The sequence below is a fragment of the Talpa europaea genome, assembly GCF_964194135.1.
Source record: "Talpa europaea genome assembly, chromosome: 5".
Taxonomy (NCBI): Eukaryota; Metazoa; Chordata; class Mammalia; order Eulipotyphla; family Talpidae; genus Talpa; species Talpa europaea.
Window position 1 is genome coordinate 92,261,863 of NC_140071.1, and position 16,124 is coordinate 92,277,986.

Sequence of the window (16,124 nt, forward strand, 5' to 3'; positions counted from 1 at the left end):
ATTACTTTTGTTGGGGAGAACTTGATCTTCCTCAGCCCTTTTTGGTCTTAACGTGGAAATTAATTGAATTCACAGATTAGCAAGAGAAAAGATGAACTGTAATTGTGCCTTCTAGTTATTCCAGTGCAGGCATGCGTTTTCCGGAAAGGGGGACAGTAAACAAAAACTGCAATTTCAAGAAAAAGGCATTTTGTAGGGTTCATTTGTCTTTGCATCCAGAATAGATATTGGAAGCCTGGGATATGGCTGTCTCCCACTCCAGACGACCAGAGATTTCCTCTTTTTAAGGAGATAATTAGACAAAGCATCATTCTTGGATTTTTTTTCCCCCTCTTAATCAGCATATCATTTAGGCTGTGAGAGCCAGTTCTTGCTCCTGACACTGACATTCATCACTAATTCATCAACTATAATCATCTGTTATGTTACTGTTATTCAAAAAACAATATGGATCTATTTAGAATAGTAAAATATTTAAAAAAAATTATTTATGCATACAAAAACTGGGATACAGACCAGACGTGTGTGTGTGTGTGTGTGTGTGTGTGTGTGGCAAGGTGGGGTGGGTGAGGGGATCCACCAGAGACAGAGTGGGGAGTAGAACAGGCAGATTGACTGAAATACACTGCTGAGAGGAGCAGTGGGCAAGTCAGGAGAGGTCTGCTACACCATGTGGGTAGCTCCCTGGCTGGGGATTGAACTTGTGCTGCAGTGGCTGTAGATAGCTTTGTAGGTTGCATCTTAACCAGTTGCACCACCAGGATAGTAAAAGATTTTATGCTACCTTCATTATTTCTTCTCTGACAGTCTTCCTTTTGTTATGTAAATACAGTTTCCCTGACCTATAGATTTAACTTCTCCCTGAAGAATTTTTTAATATTTCTTTTGGGATAAATTTCATGATAAACATCCTCAGTTTTTGATTGAGAAAGTCTTATTCTCCCTTTACTTTTAAGGATAGTTTCACTGGATGTAGACCTCCAGGTGGATAGGTTTTCCTTCTAACACTTTAAATATTTCTCTACATTCTCTTAAGCAACAGGATTTGGGTGAAAAGTCCACTCTAATGTTTATCCTGTTCCTTTATAGGTATGGGATTTCCCTTTCCCCTATTCCACCCTTTTTTAAAAAGATTTTTCTCCTTATCTTTGACTTTCTGCAGTTTGAGTATGTACGTCTAAAAGTAGTCTTTTGAGTATTTTTCTTGCTATCTTCTCATATCTGTGGTTTGGTGTCCGTCACTTTTTTTTTTTTTTTGGTAAAGTTTTTACCCATTATTCAGGTATGCTGCTGCTCCTTCATATCTTCTTCAAGTTTCTCCTGATCTGCCAGTCTTACTGATTCTTTCTCTGACCATGTCCTGTTTACTTTTGTGCCATTAAACCATTCTTTATATCTTTGAAGTGCTTTCAGTTTCTAGCATTTCCTCTGAATTCTTTCTTAGAGCCCTGTTGATATGGTTGTAAAGTGCAGAAGAGGGAAAGTTTTGTAATCTTAAGATTAAATCTCAATGTTTCAGTGGGCCAGTGACTCTGGGCTGTGACTTTAACAACCCTTTCCACTGGGCTGTAACTCCCTGTGCATTCCCATCCCCAGGATGAGACTGGGAAACTGGAAGGGCTAGAGTAGGAAAAATGTCCTTCCCTCTGGTGAGACAAAGCTCTGATTAAGTTCTTTACTCTGGAGAGCAGAGAATGCTCTGCAAGCATTTTGCAATGTTTACTTCTTTCTTCCCTCTTGAGGAACCCAGAGGGCATCTTTCTCAAATCTTCTTGTGAAAATCTGGTGGGGTCCCTCTGGGTACTTCACAGGACATTGTGGGGAGCCTGAGATTTCAGGCTCCAGGAGTTTCCCCTCTCTTGCTAGCACACTTCAACCTAGAGTCATTTATCACAGATACCATTTAAATATCATACCAGTTTGACTCCAGAGATTTCTATTCCATCTTTCAAGTTAGTATTTTCATATTCTTTAAATTAATACCCATAAGTAGAATGGCTGCATCTTGAGGTAGTTCTGTTTACATTTTGGAGGAAGCTCCATACTGTTTCCATAGTGACTGCACTAATTTACTTCCAACAATTTGTGTACCAGGGCCCTCCACCTCCTTGTTAGCACTTTGTTTCTTGTCTTTTTTATTAATAACCATCCAAACTGCTGTGAAGCGAAATCTCATTGTAGCCTTGATTTATGAAGAACAACTTTTCATGTTGGCCATCTGTATGTCTTTGTTAAAATGACTATTTACTTTCTTTTCCCATTTTTAAATTGGGTTGTCTTGTTGTTGTTGAGTTTTATGAGTTTTTTATATATTTTGGTGCAAATATGTTCTTCCATTCAGTAGGTTAGTTTCTTTTGCTGTGCAGAAGCACTTTAGTATGATATAATTCCATTTATTTTTTCTTTTGCTTCCTTCCCTTTAGAGATAAATCCATAAACCAGCAGATATCACTAAGGCCAGTGTTGACAAGCTTATCGTCAATATATATATTTTTTGACTTTAGGTCCTATAGTCGTCTTTTTTTTTTCTTCTTCTAAGATTGATTGATTTATATGTTGAAGAACAGTGGTGTAGGCCAGAGGTGGGGGGGTGAGAGGATTCACCAGAGACAGAGTGGGGAGCAGAACAGGCAGATTTACTGAAATACACTGTTAAGGGGAGCGGAGGGCGAAACAGGAGAGGTCTGCTCGCCATATGTGGGTTAGCTCCTTGGCTGGGGATCGAACTCAGGCCTTAGAGGTGATAGTGCTGAGACTTAACCCCTAGACCACTAGGGAGTCCCCCATAATCAAATCTTTAATGGATTAATTTTTAATCCATTTAATGGATTCATGTTTATATGTGATATAAGATAATGGTCCATAATATAATCATACTGTATTAATCATATAAACTAATTCATTGCCATTAAACTATTAGGATAAGGCTACCTTCAGGGCTCCAAAAACAGCAATGAGGAGGACCATAGAAGGAGGTGTTTAAGAAAGATATCATGGAGATGTCAACAGTGGCCAGTCATAATTGGAAATCATGTCTAAGTGAAATGTTCTTAAATGGAGACAAGTTACTTTTGGCTTTGGAATATGCTTTCATCTATGAAGAGAAAAAACTGAGGTTACAGAAAGGATGCTGAGAAGACTGAGAAATTGTTCAGTTCAGTATATGTAATGACAGGGTTGGCAAGAGTGAGGGATGTATTTTGCTATATCAGTGAAATGGCTGATCTTATAATATCTCACATGTACAGTTAATGTCTCATTATGACTGCCCTTGAAAGGTAAAAACTTAATGCTTTAGCAGGTGAAACTTTTAAATTTTAACTCAGGACCATGTATTTCTTTTTCAACATGTACATTAGACAACATGTACATTAGTTTCTTGGGAACCTCACAGAGTTGTGTTTATACTCTTCAAAATCATAAGTTTAGCCTTTTCTCTATGTAATATAAGGAAAGAATGGAATTTCCCCCCTCAGAAAGTTTAAGGAAAAATTAAAAACCTAAGGAAATTACTTACTGTTCTTTGGTGAAAACACGGGTTTCCTGCATTGGTGTGAGTTTGTTTCTTCTTCTCTTACATGGAGTTAAAAAAAGTTAACTCAGGAAAGACATATTAAGTTTTTAGCTGAACTACTCAAAGGTATGTACTTAATTACAAATAGTTTTTTGTTTTTTTTTTTAATCTAAGCTACTTACCCTTCTCTAATTTAAATAATGGCAAGCTGTTTAAAGGATTGGTGGGGGGGTGGGGAGTTTGGAGTGTGGGATTTTTCAAGCATGAACACAAGAGATTAGAATAAGAAATATTTCCTGGGCTCATCACAGTAATTATATCATTGCTATTTAAATAACCCTCTGTTGGCAGTACAAACACTTTTCTCTTGTGAAGCAAAATAGAATTTGTATTAGAAAACTTGTTGTTATACACAGTAATCTCTATAAATATTTTGAAAACCCCTAATAACATTACCTAAAAAAATAGTCTGTGATTTGCTCTCATTATATTTTGCATAATTCTTCTATATTGCTTTATAAAACCCTATTGTTATCCAACTAAAAAATGTTTTCCCTTATTTTTTTTATAATTTTGTAATAAAATAATAAAGCTGTGGGAGCTTACCATTTCCTTTACTTGCTTAAATAAATGAAATTGTAAATGAAAAGGATATAAGTGTTTCATGATTAAACTAGAGGGAGAAAAGAATAAAAGTATTACTGTATGGATCTAATGTGCTTAGTACTTTACAGAATGATGTTATTTCATTTATGCATTACAAGATGTTTATGAGGAAAGATTTTACAGATAAAAGAAGAAAGTAATTATTGCTTAAAAATGAATAATGTTGTAAAAAAATAAAAAATTAAACAGATTCAAGGGGATTAGAGCATTTCCCCTGAAGTGACCCTCTTACATGGACATGTTTGTACAGATTTGACTGAAAAGTATCTATTTTGCTCTTTCACTGCGCAGACTATTTGAAACATAGTTCTTGGACTGAATTATGCTTTAAAGATAAACATTTAAGTGCCAACAAAGCAATGATTCAGCAATCTGATATGCCTAAGTGTTTCTTGGTAAATTAGGAAAAAAGGAGGAATCTGACTTTTTTCCATTACTGAGATGATCTGAATAATTGAGAGATATTGCTGGTTAGATAATGATAAAATAACAATCTTACAATAGTCTGCATGTGTCTAGTTAATGCTTGTCATTATATAAATATATATGTATTTTTTATTAAAATATATGTATTTTTTATTAAACTGAAAGTTGATTCATGTCTTCAGAAAAACAAAAATGATTTCTTTCCATTCTCGTTACTTGATGCTAAATTAGGTAAATATGCTAAATAGTCAGTTTCCAAGAATTCTATCATTTAAAATAGATGCATCACATTTTCAATTAAATAGAGGGCGTTTGAGAGAACTATATGCAAGTCAGAACAATAAAAGCAAAAACTGGACATTCTTAACATAGCAAACATTCAATAAAGTAAAATACTTTAAAAATAGACTGCAAAAACCCTGAGGGCTATGAGGTTAAGAGGGAGGGAGGGAGAGGGTAAGGGACAAGGTGAGATTTGGGATGGGGAGTCCTGAGGTAGTTAAGCTTCTCGTTCAGCTTCGTTTGTTGTTATTATTATTGTGTGTATTTATTTTTGTGGCACTTTGACTTTATAAGGTATTTCCATATGTTTATCTCATGTAATCTTCATGGTTCTTCTGGATAGTCGGAATTACTATTTCCCTGGGAAAATAATGCAGAAAAATGATGGATCAGAAAAGGTATTTGCCGATATTACAAAGCCTCAGTTGCTAACCTTGAAGTCTACTTAACTGTCTTTATACTGATGACCATCAGTAATGATGTCCAGTCGTACAGACATGACTACCTGGCTGAATCCTACTGACAATTAGGTGGACCTTGAAATTTAGTTATAAAAATAATCAATTCTTAATGAAAAGAAAAGAAAAGAAAAGAAAATAGGTATATCAAGGTGAGTAAGCTGGGAAAGGAAACAACCAGGGAATTTGGAGGCCTGGGTTTTCCTTTTCACTGTGACACTGTGAGGAAGTTACTCTTCTCTGGGGACTTCACTTAACACTAACATCAATCCTTTCTTTGACCCACTTGTTTAAATTGGAATGAGGAGCAATCGAAGTGGTCTGAAATTGCTTTAAAGTGATAGAGATACAGAGTAATGCCCCAAATCCTGTCCACAGACTACATTATGAACTCTAGTTGGCTAAAAATAAAGGACAGAACTATGCATTCTCTAAAATGTTCACTAATTTACAGAAGTCTTATAATTCAGTTCATTTTTTTGTTGTTTGGGGATTTCCAGGATTATAAATAGCAGGCTATAGTAGGCAATTTGAATAAGTCATTGGAATCTAATTATATTTCTTTTCAGAAGACTTACATATTTTTCCCAAACTGAAATATATTACGCAACTTAGAAATGAACTATTTTGTTTGTTATTTTGTAATTTACAAGTTCTCCTCAGCCCTTTGCCTATATGTCTAACACTCTTCCCTCTGATGGGACACTTTAAAGTGTGCTAATGCTCTCTGTACAGTGGTCACTCAGCCCAGGCAAGCCACTGGTGAGCTCTGGCAGTGTCTTCCTGTCCCTTGCCTATGATGAGTCACATCATGGCCTCCTGCTGCTATCCAGCTAAAGCACATAAGCCTTGTGCTCGGCGAGATACAGAATTCACTCAAAATTTTCCAGGACAAGCATGATTAAGATGCCCATTTTTATACCTTTAAAAATCAGTAGACCTGGTGGTACAAGGGGTTAAGCACCGCACTATGAAGCAATCCGTAGCTCTCCGGCAGGGAGCAACCCACATGGTGCAGCAGACCTCTCCTGACTCGCCCACTGCTCCCCTCAGCAGTGTGCTTCGGTCAGTCCGCCTGTTCTGTTCCTGCTCTGTCTCTGGTGAATCCTCTCACTCCCCCATCTCTAGCCTGTACCCCAGCTCTTATATGCATGAATGAATAAAATCTTTAAAAAAGAAGAAATAAAAAAATAAAAATCAGTAGACATATGTTTAGTGAATAAGCTCTAGCCTTGCAGTAGTCTTCTCAAGAAATAGCATACTAGCATATGTGGTTGTATAGCAAAGTTAAAAATTAATCTTCAGGTTATTCTTGCTTTTCTACAGATTAAAAATAAAAATGCTTTTTATCCAATTTGGTTTTTATCCAGCTTACCTGTATCCATACTGTCACTTGAACTTTCCTGGTTACTTTTGTAAGATACCCTATTTTTGTGTCTCAATTAGCTTATTGCTGGCACAGTTAGTCGTGTTTGAAAAGGGCTTCTGATGCTTTCTGAAAGTTTAGTCTTATTCTTTTTTTTAAGATTTATTTATTTATTTTATGCAGGCCAGATGCATGGGAGGGTGAGAGGATTCACCAGAGATAGAGCGGGGAACAGAACAGGCAGACTGATGAAATACACTGCTGAGGGGAGCAGCAGGTGCGACAGGAGACGACTGCCGTGCCATGTGGGACCCTCGCAGGCCTGCTTCACAGCGCTGTACTCAACTGCCTGCGCCACCAGGGGAGGCCCTAGTCTTATTGATTCTGGTATCTCTTCTCAGCCAGTGTTTGTTTATTTATTTCTTAACTGCAGCTCTAGCCATGGATACATTTTGCATTGTGATTCAGTATACAAATACATCCTTACCTAAAATAAATTTTATGAAATAATAATTACTCATGGGCCTCCCCTGTGGTGCAGCAGGTTGAACACAGTGCTGTGAAGCTATCCGTGGCCTCTGCAGTGCCGGTTTGATTCCCAGCCAACCAGGGAGATACCCACAAGGCGCTCAGACCTCTCCTGTCTCACCCGCTGCTCCCCTCAGCAGTGTATTTCATCAGTCTGCCTCTTCTGTTCCCCACTCTGTCTCTGGTGAATCCTCTCACACTCCCACATATCTGGCCTGTACCCCAGTTCTTGTATAAATAAATAAATCTTTAAAGAAAATAATAATAATTACTCTTACTGTATGTATTCCAGTATCATCTATTTCATTTTATAAAGTGCATCAACTAAATGAGTTAACATGACTTAACTGTTTCAAGCCATACTTTGAAAAAGTCATCTTCTTTATATAACTTTCGCAGTCATCATTTGATTTAAAAATACGTTGGGGTACCATTTCACTTAATTTGCATGTTTTAAGATCACAACCTGAAATGAACTCTTCAGCAGGTATCCAAAGTGTAATCCTTCATCTAGAAAAACATTTAAATAATTAAAAATAGAAATCCTTGGGCCTCCCCGGTGGCGCAGTGGTTGAGCGCTGGGTTGCGAAGCTGCCTGCAACCTCTGCAGCGCCGGTTTGATCCCCAGCCGCTGGGCGAGGGTCCCACATGGCGCGCAGACCTCTCCTGCCACCCGCTGCTCCCCTCAGCAGTGTACTTTGTCGCTTTGTCTGTTCTACTCTCTGCTCTGGCTCTGGTGAATTCTCTCACCCTCCCACGCCTCTGACTGTACCCAGTGCTTGTATAAATAAATAAATAAATCTTTAAAAAAATTAAAAAAAATAGAAATCCTTGTGGCTTTTTGTTTTTGTTACTTGTTTTGAGTATTTTGGAGTAAGGGTCAACTTTCTGTTCTTTTTTTCTTTTTCTTAATTTTAAAATTGATGTGCTATTGGTTACATAGCTGTTAGTATTTTGTAAGTATAGGATCTTCCCCATTTTCCTCTCTTCTTACATGTACTTAGCTATTAAGCCTCATTCTGATAACCTTTATTTGTTGAACTTGGTATTTAGTATTAACTAGAAATGTTGGTTAATTATCCAGGTAATGTTTTACATTTCATACAATTGTGGCAAATTTAGTAGGAATATTGATTACCATTTTTCATAATTTGTCATGTAAGGAGAGTTTTCAAAATTATCTTGCCTCTCTACCTTTATTGTTTAAAGAACTAAGAAAAATATTGTAGACAGAATTTTCTATTATTTAGACTTTTTGTAAGCTCTTCCATGCATGCTTGACCTGGTGAAGATGATGACATTTTGACTGTTCGTTTATGAACATCTTCCTACAGAACTAGAAGTGTTTATCATCAACCATCAAGATGAACATGGTGAAGAGGATCATGGGGCGGCCACGGCAGGAGGAGTGCAGCCCCCAAGACAATGCCTTGGGACTGATGCACCTCCGCCGGCTCTTCACTGAGCTCTGCCACCCTCCCCGGCACATGACTCAGAAGGAACAGGAAGAGAAGCTGTATATGATGCTGCCAGTGTTTAACAGGGTAAGTTCAGCTCACCACGCCTCGCCTGTTAGGACTGGCTCACACTGTACGAATCAAGAAGGTTATAGTAAGTCATAGGTAGGAAGAAATGATTGTTTTTTAAGAAACTTGATGTTTCCATTCCTTCCTTTCAATGTGCTATAAAGTCATGTGATTTGATGTGAGAGCTGGTCACAGGGAATGTCACTGAATTCTAATAGCTGAAAGGAAGACTGCATATTTGACAAAATGTTCCTCTAATGGTAGATAGTTGGAAGAGTGATAGATTGTAAATTACCACTTTTCAGTGTTATTTCTGTTACCTTAAGTGATATCACACCAAGTGCTTTGTGCACTTTAAAGAATCATCTGAGTTTGCTTTATAGTTTGGCAGGTTTCCTCTAAGACATTTGCAGGAGTAATTATATGCCTTAGACAGTCTAAATAGAGTTAATGTTTTAATGTGTTTTGTTGATTTGATTACTCAAGTTGTGGTTCACATTGCTAGCTTCTGCTTGTGCTGAAATGCACATCTTGTTAGCTGTGTTTAGAAGCTCAGGGTTAAAACCGCATACCTGGAAGGTGATAAGAAACAATACAGGCTTAGTTCTCTGGAATATGCTGTTGTCTTATGTTAGCCGGTGTGAGTACACGCCAAAAGACACAGCTTATTCCTCATATTCCTCACACCATTCTGACCACTGCTCTTTGACTCACTTTTTTCTTCCTTCTTCTCTTCAGCGGATTGCTTTTTTCCCCCTTTCTCCATCATTTATAAAGTGATATGGTTTGCCAGATCCTTTAAGGTGTCTGTCTCTGTGGAACTGGGGGACTGGTGATTAGCTGATCTGCTTTTCTGATCCCAGCTTGCATCCATATGTGTCTGAATTCCCTTTTCTTGGCTACATAGGGTGAGTGTAATGGGTCAAGTGGTACAGTATGCGAAGCAGGTGACTGAATATTAAAAACAGTTGTCTTCAGCAATCTTGGTGGAGATTTTATTTTATTTTTTTAAGATTTATTTATTTATTTATACAAGAGCGGGGTACAGGCCAGATGTGCGGGAGGGTGAGAGGATTCCCCAGAGACAGAGTGGGGAACAGAACAGGCAGACTGATGAAATACACTGCTGAGGGGAGCAGCGGGAGAGACAGGAGAGGTCTGCTTCGCCATGTGGGACCCTCCCTGGCTGGCCTGGATTCAACCGGCGCTGCAGAGGCTGCGGACAGCTTCATAGCGCGCCGCTCAACTGCCTGCGCCACCAGGGGAGGCCCTTTGTGGAGATTTTAAAAATAATTTTTTTTTTGTGTGTGTGTTAACAATAGCTTGGATTTATTGACTCATATAACCTAAAGTTTACCAGTGGCTTAGATTCCATCCAGTTAAGAAGGAAGTGGATCAATTGTAATCTTTTCATCTCTGCCCTTCTATGTGTATTTTTTTTTTTATAAATTTTATTGTTATATTCCCCATACAATTGCAGCCCCCCCATTCTGACCCCAATCCCTCCCCTCCCGCCCCCCTAAAAGTGTCTCTGGTTCATAGTTTTTTGTTGATTTTGATTTTCACTTTCTTATAGTTATTCATTTTCCTGGTCCCTTATTTAAGTTTTCTAGATTCCTGCTATGAGTGAGACCATCCGGTATTTTTCTTTTTCTTTTTGGCTTATTTCGCTGAGCATGATCCCTTCCAGCGCCATCCATGTTGCTGCAAATTGCATGTGTTTATCTTTTTTGAATGCTGAGTAATATTCCATGGTATATATGTACCACATCTTCTTGATCCAGTCATCTATTTTTGGGCATTTGGGCTGTTTCCAAAGCTTAGCTATTGTAAACAGTGCTGCTATAAACATAGGGGTGCAGGTGTTCTTTGGAATTGATGTTTCTGTGTCCTTTGGGTAAATACCTAGGAGTGGAATTGCTGGATCATATGGAAGCTCTATGTTTAGTAGGTCCAGAAATCTCCACACAGCTTTCCACAGTGGTTGGACCAGTTTGCACTCCCACCAACAGTGCAGAAGAGTTCCTTTTTCTCCACACCCTCGCCAACATTTGTTGTTGCTAGTTTTTTTAATATGTGCCATTCTCACTGGTGTAAGATGGTATCTCATGGTAGTTTTGATTTGCATTTCCCTGATGACAAGTGATGTTGAACATTTTTTCATATGCCTGTTGGCCATTTGCATTTCCTCTTCGGAGAAGTTTCTTTTTAGCTCTTCTGCCCATTTTTTGACTGGATTATTTTCTTTGTTGTTGTTGAGTCTCATCAGCTCTTTGCAGATTTTTGTGATCAGTCCTTTATCATTAGTGTTGGGTGCAAAAATGTTCTCCCAGTTGGTGGGGTTTCTCTTTGTTTTTGTTATTGTCTCTTTTGCTGTGCAAAAGCTCTTTAATTTGATGTAGTCCCAGCTGTTTATCTTTGCCTTCACTATCACTGCTTTGGGTGATGTGTCTGTAAAGATGTCTTTGATGTGCAAATCACGTAGTGTTTTGCCTATATTTCCTTCTATATATTTTATGGTTTCAGGTCTTATGTCTAGTTCTTTAATCCATTTTGAGTTGATTTTTGTGTATGGTGTGAGGTAGTGGTCAAGCTTCATTCTTTTGCATGTAGCGACCCAGTTTTCCCAGCACCATTTATTGAACAAACTTTCTTTGCTCCAATGCATATTCTTTGCTCCTTTGTCAAAGATTAGTTGACCATAAATCTGTGGGTTTATTTCTGGATTTTCTATTCGATTCCATTGGTCTGTATGTCTGTTGTTGTTCCAATACCATGCAGTTTTGATGATTATGGCTTTGTAGTAGAGTTTGAAGTCTGGGAGTGTGATGCCTCCATTCCCTTCTTTTTTTTTCAGGAGAGCTTTGGCTATTCGGGGTTTTTTGTGATTCCATATGAATTTCATCAATAATTGTTCTATTTCTTTGAAGAATGACATTGAAATTTTGATTGGAATAGCATTGAATCTGTATATTGCTTTTGGAAGGATGGCCATTTTAATAATGTTTATTCTTCCAATCCATGAGCAGGGGATGTCTCTCCATTTCTTTGTGTCTTCTTCTATTTCTTTTAATAGTGTTTTATAGTTTTCTTTGTATAGGTCCTTTACCTCTTTTGTTAGATTTATTCCCAAATATTTGATTTTTTTTGTTTCAATAACAAAAGGGATGGTTTTTTTGATTTCTTCTTCTTCAGATTTATTGTTTGTGTATATGAAGGCTACTGACTTTTGCATGTTGATTTTGTATCCTGCCACTTTACTGAACTGATTGATGAGTTGAATTAGCTTTTCTGTGGAGTTTTTGGGGTTCTCTATGTATAATATCATATCGTCTGCAAATAGTGATAGTTTGACTTCTTCTTTTCCTATTTGGATTCCTTGGATGTCTTTCTCTTGTCTTATTGCCCTGGCTAGGACTTCCAGTATTATATTGAAAAGCAGTGGTGAGAGTGGACATCCTTGTCTTGTACCAGATCTTAATGGAATTGCTTTCAGCTTTTCACCATTGAGAATGATACTGGCTGTTGGCTTGTCATAGATGGCCTTTATGATGTTGAGGTATGTTCCTTGTATCCCAAGAATTTCAAGGGCTTTTATCATGAATGGTTGTTGCACTTTGTTGAAAGCTTTCTCGGCATCTATTGATATTATCATATGGTTTTTATATTTCTTTTTGTTGATGTGTTGGATAACGTTGATTGATTTTCAGATGTTAAACCATCCTTGTGCCCCGGAATGAATCCAACTTGGTTGTGGTGAATTATCTTATGGATACATTGTTGGATTCTGATAGCTAAAATTTTATTGAGGATTTTTGCATCAGTGTTCATTAGGGAGATTGGCCTGTAGTTTTCCTTTTTTGTGTTGTCCTTGTTCGGTTTTGGTATTAGTGTAATGTTGGCTTCATAGAACGTGTTTGGTATTGTCCCTTCCTTCTCAATTTTTTGGAAGAGTTTGTGAAGGATAGGCACTAATTCGTCTCTGAATGTTTGGTAGAATTCATTTGTAAATCCATCAGGTCCTGGGCTTTTGTTTTTGGGGAGGTTTTGGATTACCATTTCAATTTCGCTAATTGTAATTGGTCTGTTTAGGTGTTCTATTTCTTCTTTATCTAGCTTTGGGTGATTGTAGAGTTGTAGGAATTTGTCCATCTCCTCTAGATTGTTAAACTTGTTTCCATATAACTGTTCATAGTAGTTACTGATTATTCTTTTGATTTCTGCTGTGTCCGTTGTGATTTCTCCTCTTTCATTGATGATCCTGTTTATTTGTGCTTTCTCCCTTTTTTCCTTTGTGAGCCTGGCTAGGGGTTTGTCTATTTTATTGATTTTTTCAAAGAACCAGCTCTTGGTTTCATTGATCTTTTGGATTGTTTTTTTAGTTTCAATTTCATTTATTTCTGCTTTGGTTTTTATTATTTCTTTTCTTCTACTGGTTTTGGGGTTTTTTTGTTGTTCTTTTTCTAGATCTTTGAGCTTCGAGATTAGGTTGTTTCTTTGCGTTCTTTCTTGTTTCTTGATGTGAGCTTCTATTGCTATATATTTTCCTCTTATTACTGCTTTTGCTGCATCCCATACATTTAGGATATTGGTGTCCTCCTTGTCGTTCAATTCAAAAAATTTTTTAATTTCTTCTTTGATCTCCTCATTAGTCCAATGGTCTTCCAGTAGTGTGGTTTTTAATCTCCATGAGGTAGGAAAGTTCCTTGCCTTCTTTTTATGGTTTATTTCTAGTTTGATGCCTTCATGGTCAGAAAAGATGGTTGATATGATTTCAATCTTGGTGTATCTGTTGATGTTTGTCTTGTGCCCCAGTATGTGATCGATCCTGGAGAATGATCCGTGTGCGCTTGAGAAAAATGTGTACTCCGTTTTTTTGGGGTTTAGTGTTCTATAGATGTCTGTTAAGCCCAATTGCTCTAGGTCCTTATTTAGAGCTTTGGTTTCTTTACTTATTTTAAAAATAATTTTTTTACTTTTGTGAAAAGTATGTAAGTACATGGTTTAAATATTAAGTAGTTCCACTAGTTTATAGGTGCCCTATTGCTCTCCACTGTTAATTGTTGCTGCCACCTTTAACTCTTGTAAGTTTTAAACAATGTACTTTTGTTACTGTTTCTTGATTATTGTGTTCTAATTTAGTTCTCAGTGAGGAGTATGAGAATAAGCTTTCTTTTCTCCCCCTGTGCTGCCCTCCATCCTGTTCTTATAGTGAGTTATATCTTTTATTTAAACAATATTCTTGTAGACTTCTTTTCCCTGGACTTCATAACATAACTTTCAAATTTTGTTTTTCCTTGTATCTGTTTCTCCTTCCCCTTATTCATTCTTGCTTTTTCTCTCTTTTTATTTTTCTCTTCCTTGACTTTTCTTTTTCCTTGTTCCCGTGTCTCCCCTTCTCTTCCTATTTTATCCCTATTTATCTTTTCCCTCTCTGTGTCTCTCAACTCCTTATCTCTGCCACTCTTCCAATTTTTCTTCTACCCCTGACTATGCCTCTCCCTGCCTCAATCTGACTCATTGTCGTCCCCCCCCCCCCCGCCAACATGGTCTTTTCTCTGTTAGTTTTTCTGTGTAAAATTTTCTTGTTTTTTGTTTCTGTCATTATTTGGAAATTTCACTGAGACTTCATGATGAAGCTTCTTAATGTAAAAACAAGTGCCCTTCAATTCTAGAGAAATATTTTAAAATGTTTTCTAATGTCTACCTCTTTGCTATTTGTTTTCTTTTTCTGAAACTCATCAGTTAGTAGCTTTTATAGATTAAACTTGTGCTATCATATTTTTAATTTCCTTGAATTCTTCTTTCAGTCTCAAAATGTACAATAGTTCCTCTCATCCTTCTGAAAATATTAAAGATTTTTCAAATTTAAAAAATTTTCGATGTTAATTTGAACAGCCTTTAGATGTCTGGTAATAATCGTCTATTCATTGATACTTAAAAAAGAGATACTGAGATGCTAACTGGAAATTATGTGTATAGGGGTGAGACTTTTCTAGTGATAGGATGATTTTACTCTTTTATGGGGAGACCACTCAGTCTTAGATATGTTGATATCCTAGGAGGCGTATTTTCCAGTTTCTTGCCTGGAGCAAATAGGGCCGACTTAAAGTATTTTTTAAGTCAAGTTGAGGAACAAGGCTGATACGTTTAGTAGGTAGACTGTCTCTTACTCTCCTTTTCACATCTTAAGGTTTTCCTGTCCTTGATTGGTGCTTATATCCCTGTTCTTTCTCTAGGGATTAGAGCCCTCCAGATGTCTCTTGCCCTGGGGAGAGACAGTTACCTTCAGTTTCTGAGCTATGTAATAAGACCATCTACCTGTGGGGTTTGATGTGAGGATTAAATATGAAAATGTACTTAAAGCACATAACAAAGTTCTTTTTCCTACAGAAAGTTATATCCATTATTGTTGTTACCTCTTTATAAATAAAGATATAAGACGAAGCAAAGATTATAAACTGCTCATACTGAAATAACTATTCTGTCTTTGTATTACTCAAACTCCACTTAATGCTAATTTGAAAGCAGAGGGGAGAGGTGTGTGTTTCATGCTTGTTTGTTAACTTGTCCCTTCGTTTATTCTGCTATTGTGCATGTACTGATTCATTCACTTCATTTGTTTCAAACAAATATACATTGTGCTATACTATGTATTAGCATTTCTAAGATAATATACAGTCTAATCTTGTAAAACTAAAGTATACTGAGGAAAATAAATATATTCTTGGGGAATAAACGAATAAGTAGATAATGCCATAATAAAGAAACGTATCAGGACACTAGACGTACTCCTGAAAAGCGAGTTATTTAAGTATGTGGCAATTAGGGAAGGGACAGCTCTCTCAAAAATGTGATGTAATTCTTCAGCCTTTTAAAAGATTAGCATTAGCCAGCTTGGAATTAACCTGGCTAAATTACCCAGGAGGTAATTAGAGTAAGAAGTTAAAACATGAGTCAAGATGAAAGGTAACAAGGTGCCAGCAAATTTAAGTACTTCATAAAGTTGATTTTATGTCAAAGAGGTACCAAAAATTAGTTATTAAGATTGATAGAGCTAACATGATATGTTTATATGTCATATTAAAAGCCAATACTTCTTCCTGCAGGAATGCAAAGCCAACGAAGTATTTTAGGCAAGAAAGTAGAAGGGACCAAGACAAAGCTAGGTTTCTAATTTAGGAAAATGGGTGGGTGTTTTTTCCAGTAGCTGAGAAATAAAGAGGGTTGGGGATAGTCAGTTTGGGGCTGCAGTAGCCCGCACTATTTGTATGTTTCCCAATTGGAAGTATGTAATAGACAGTTAGAAACTATGGTCAGGATATTTGATTGGATACAAATTTTGGGAATTCATTGGC

At 37.1% G+C, this 16,124-nt stretch overlaps 1 protein-coding gene across 2 annotated transcripts in view; it reads left to right on the top strand.

Annotated features, from left to right (window-relative positions):
* Positions 1-8,583: 8,583 nt before the first annotated feature.
* The window catches only part of WDFY3 (WD repeat and FYVE domain containing 3), a gene marked incomplete at its 3' end in the record, with an annotated part of 191,890 nt that continues 184,349 nt past the window's right edge, over positions 8,584-16,124 (top strand). The window contains exon 1 of one of the 2 annotated variants that reach the window (XM_084233369.1): positions 8,584-8,784. In XM_084233369.1, the coding sequence (XP_084089495.1) occupies positions 8,605-8,784 (180 nt within the window). In that variant the 5' untranslated portion in view covers positions 8,584-8,604. The remainder of the gene's footprint in view (positions 8,785-16,124) is intronic. The other variant, XM_084233370.1, reaches the window with a different exon arrangement.